Here is a 4,440-nt window from a genome sequence, read left to right on the forward strand (position 1 = left end):
ATTACCCTAGAGAATAAATAAAGTTAATTGATGAAATTGTTAACCTGTGGGTAGATTGTGCACATAATTTTGATTGCTAATGATTGGAAAGAGAATGAAATTGGCACAATTTAGGCTTGAATTTTGCTGATACTAAAGTTGAACAATTTGTTATCATATGTTATTGCAAGGCCTTATCATGTTATTCACATGGAGTCGTGCTTTTTCACTGATATATTAATGTAAACATTAAAGAAGCTCTTTAAAATGGCAATACCTCCATGGGGCAAAAAGCTGAGACAATTCCTGCCTTGAAATGTACTTAATTCCAAAGTGCTAGTGCTTGGTGTTGGCTATAAGCTTCAATCTTCAGGCTTCATTCTTACACTAATTGACCCAATTGCCCTAACTCAACAGACTTGAAGAGCCTATGGCCATGGCGTTCAAAAAGTGGTGATTATAAAATTGATTTCTGAGCCAATCCCCATCTCTTTTTCTGATTGTTCTGAGGGTATTGTGGGAATTCTGTGGCTCTTTTTTATGCCATCTAAACTATTTCTGGTATTGCCAATCTTGTGCACAAATCTTAAACATAAATCACATTAAATTCTGAGCAAGCAAGGACAAGACAAATTGCATCGAACCAAAGAAGAATAAAGAAAAAAGCAATAAGAAGCTTGGAATCGAAGTTAAACATCCTGGTACAAACAAAGGTCTCTGACAGCTGATTATTAACTTGATTTTTGTCATTGTTTAATAAATTCACATGCCATTCTGTCTTCAACAACCAGACACTCATGGAAGACCTCTCTGCAGTTGCCACGAGGAAGACGAAAGCAAAATATTCCCCTCTTGTTCCCTCTATTAAATTTCAATGCGACATCAAGACTTCATAATATTGTATAGTTGCCTACCAAGACTTTTGCACTCTCTCTTGTCATGGTAGCATTGCACCTTTCTTTTCCTACCACATTCAATCACCAGGCAAAGCTTCCCATTCAAGGATTGGCTAGTAGTCGTCAAAAGCACGTGTCAAAGCTTCATTCTTCCATTTCTCCAGGGTGTTTGTTCATATGCAACTCAGAGCAGCTTCAGCATCCGACGAATCCCATATCACTATTTCCACCAGTAGACCAGGTCTCATTACTTATCAGCTTACATATAAATTTTTTAATGTTTCATGAATATTTACATAATGTGAAGTTGATGTTTAAGACTTCATGTCAGAGTGTTGCAGCAATAGTTTTCGGAGATGGATCAGAGTCGCGACTTTATCCATTGACAAAGAGAAGATCAGAAGGGGCTATTCCTCTGGCAGCAAACTATAGACTAATTGATGCAGTTGTAAGCAACTGCATTAATAGTAACATAAACAAGATTTATGCTCTGACACAATTCAATTCTACTTCTCTCAATTGTCACCTCTCAAGAGCCTATTCTGGAGTGCTTCGTGGGAAAGACGGATTTGTCGAAGTCATTGCTGCATATCAGAGCCCTCAAGATCAGGGCTGGTTCCAGGTTTCTCAACAATCATTCAATTACTAGAGTCTTGATTTTCTTGTATAAATGTATCTTTACATAAAGATTTGTTTTAGTGTTGCATGTTTGCTTTCATTGTCAGGGCAATGTTGATGCTATAAGAAGATGCTTGTGGGTGCTAGAAGAGTTTCCTGTGGACGAGTTTCTTGTCCTTCCAGGCCACCATTTGTATAAAATGGATTATCAGAAGCTAATTGAAGCTCATCGAAACAGAAAAGCCGATATAACCATTATGGCTTCAAGTGCTATAAGGGATCAAGACCCTGGTCTAGGCCTTCTGAAAGTGAATACAGAAAATCAAGTCATAGATTTCCGCATAAAGTCAGATAGAGAACCAGCAAGTTCCATTTCAGTAAGTTGCTTTCAGCAATTGCATCTTCATAAAACTTGATTTTGCTTCTTCAGATGTTCATTTGAGAAGCTTTTATCTAAATTTCAGGCAGAAGCTTTAAGAAGATCCCGAAATAGTACTTACGAAAACATTTCAAGCATGGGAATATACCTCATCAACAGAGAAGTAGTGGCAAGGCTTGTAAATGAACACTTTCCAGAAGCGAACGATTTCGCAAATGAACTAATACCAGGAGCAATATCCACTGGCATGAAGGTAAGATTTAGCTGATTATGTCAAAACTTTCCACTACATTCCCATCCAAATTAAGATATGCAACATCTATTATTTTGATCCTCAACTTCTGATGGCAGGTTGAAGCTTATCGATTCGATGGATATTGGGAGGACATGAGGAGCATAGAAGCATTTTACCAGGCAAACATGGAGTGCATAAAGAAATCAAATATTAGATATAAGTCAGTAATTAAATTCCTGGGAAAAAAAAAGGCTGAAAGTATAGTGCAAGTGAATGGCATTAGTGAATGTTACAACAATAATGGCTCCTCCAACAACTAACTCAAACTTCCTCCTTTCATGGCAGCTTCTACGACAGAGACTCTCCTGTCTACACAATGCCTCGATGCCTGCCACCATCTCTTATCAGAGATGCTGAGATATCAGATAGTGTCATTGGAGATGGTTGCATAATCAATGTAAGTACACATGAATGGAAGTACTAAAACACAAACAAGTTGCACTTGCTTTGCATCTTAGCCCTGAGTAGTGTTCTACTTTTTATTTTCCCGGAAATATGTTTTTGATATGTCTAAGAATAGAGATGCAAGATCAAAGGTGCAATTGTCGGTATGAGGACGAGAATCGGAGATGGAGCTGCAATACAGGATTCTGTGATCATGGGATCTGATATCTATCAAGTAAGAGGAATGTGTATTCTTGATTTTTTCTACTTTATAGAGCTTCCAAAAACACACAAAAAATCAACTCTTTTCGGCTTTCCTCAGCTTTACTCATGAAAGTTCCTGAAACTTTATCACAAAGGCATTTCAGGATTCTGGAAATATGGCATTTGCTGATATTTAATCCTTGTTTCCTGATATTTAATCCTTGTTGCTTCTTTTATGGTTTCATTAACAAAATTTTAAGATTGAATGGTTTATATAGTGTACGTGGACTCAGCAGAAAAATGATATTGAAAGCAGTGGCAATGAAGGCCAGGCCAAGGCCACTCCAGTGGGGATTGGTGAAGACACTCAAATAAGGAAAGCTATTATTGATAAGAATGCAAGGATTGGCAAAAATGTTATGGTAAATATCTTGAACAATTTTACTCTAGTAATTAGTATAACAAACTAACGTATTATTATATGATTGAATGATTTTGAATTAAAAAAACTTAATCATATGATGACATACCAATTTTATACCAATGATATCCTTAATTATACCCCCTTAATTATACCTCTAATGAAACCATAAATGATATATTCTGAATATATAACTCTAGATTATACTAGGCTCGATAGTGTAGATGGAGTCTAACATTGAACCATATTGTTTAACGGTCTAATTGTATACTACATGAAGCTAAATGGTGTTAGACTTGGTCCATTAGCAAGATATTATTCACTTTGGATATGTAATTCACCACTTTTTTACTTTTGAACTTTGACTCAAAACACATTTTGACAATATAGGATTTCATAAGTTATTTTACCAGTATTACAGATGTAAGATACTTAACCTAGTATCTTTCTTATATTTTGTCAATTTGAAATTCATCTAAAGGTGTTACACTAAGTTTTTTGGTTTCGAACCGATATCAAGTTAGATTTTATTCAAATTCATTCAAAATTGAATCCAACTCTATTTGCAGTCGACTTATTCTTTTGATATGATAGCCACAACTCATGAATTAAGTGTTACCTAACAATTACATAATTTGCAAAATCCACCCATCACTAATTGTAAATTGTGCATGCACATGAATTGAAGCATTATACAGCATTTTCTAATTCTAAATCTTCTCAACTTTGGAATGTATACAGATCATTAACAAAGACAATGTCCACGAAGGGGATAGAGAAGGAAATGGCTACATTATAAGTGGTGGAATTGTGGTGGTTCTTCAAGGAGCTTTGATCCCAGATGGCACCATCTTATGACACCAATTATATGCAAAAAAGAATACTTCATTCATTTTTTAAAGAACTAAATAAAATTAATATTAATTTATGTATTAGTATTAATGTGTCATTATGTAATTGAATTTTATTTTATTTTTAATTTAAAATTATTTAATAATATAATAATAACATATCATAATGCACAATTTTCATTGATAGACGATGCATTGAAAGATTGCAGGATTAAACTTCATTTTAGAAAGGGTTAATACACTTAAGGAAGGGGAGTTAGCACCTTAGACAGTGAACCAAGGGGGGTGGTATGATCTTATTGGTTGTGGGGTGATGGAATTCAGCTATATAAACCTACTCCTTTTCATTGTATATACACACAAAAAAATAAAGAACATTTCTCCCGCTTTTGTGCTCTGTTTCTCAATCAAAT

General features: G+C 35.0%; 1 protein-coding gene across 3 annotated transcripts; it reads left to right on the plus strand.

Moving 5' to 3' along the window:
• The first annotated feature begins 543 nt into the window (after nucleotides 1-543).
• LOC123196894 (inactive glucose-1-phosphate adenylyltransferase small subunit 2, chloroplastic) lies at nucleotides 544-4,116 on the plus strand. 3 transcript variants are annotated; one of them, XM_044611041.1, is made up of 9 exons: nucleotides 544-1,116; nucleotides 1,207-1,497; nucleotides 1,601-1,870; nucleotides 1,958-2,125; nucleotides 2,224-2,327; nucleotides 2,453-2,564; nucleotides 2,688-2,786; nucleotides 3,034-3,177; nucleotides 3,918-4,116. In XM_044611041.1, exons 1-9 carry the CDS (start codon nucleotides 919-921, stop codon nucleotides 4,032-4,034), a joined length of 1,503 nt encoding a protein of 500 aa, XP_044466976.1. In that variant the 5' UTR covers nucleotides 544-918; the 3' UTR covers nucleotides 4,035-4,116. The 3 variants fall into 3 exon arrangements, with proteins under 3 accessions (XP_044466976.1, XP_044466978.1, XP_044466979.1); XM_044611043.1 differs by having other exon boundaries at nucleotides 3,052-3,177; XM_044611044.1 differs by lacking the exon at nucleotides 3,918-4,116 and having other exon boundaries at nucleotides 3,016-3,166.
• The last annotated feature ends 324 nt before the right edge of the window (nucleotides 4,117-4,440 follow it).

This window comes from Mangifera indica, chromosome 14 (assembly GCF_011075055.1).
Source record: "Mangifera indica cultivar Alphonso chromosome 14, CATAS_Mindica_2.1, whole genome shotgun sequence".
NCBI classification, from domain to species: Eukaryota; Viridiplantae; Streptophyta; class Magnoliopsida; order Sapindales; family Anacardiaceae; genus Mangifera; species Mangifera indica.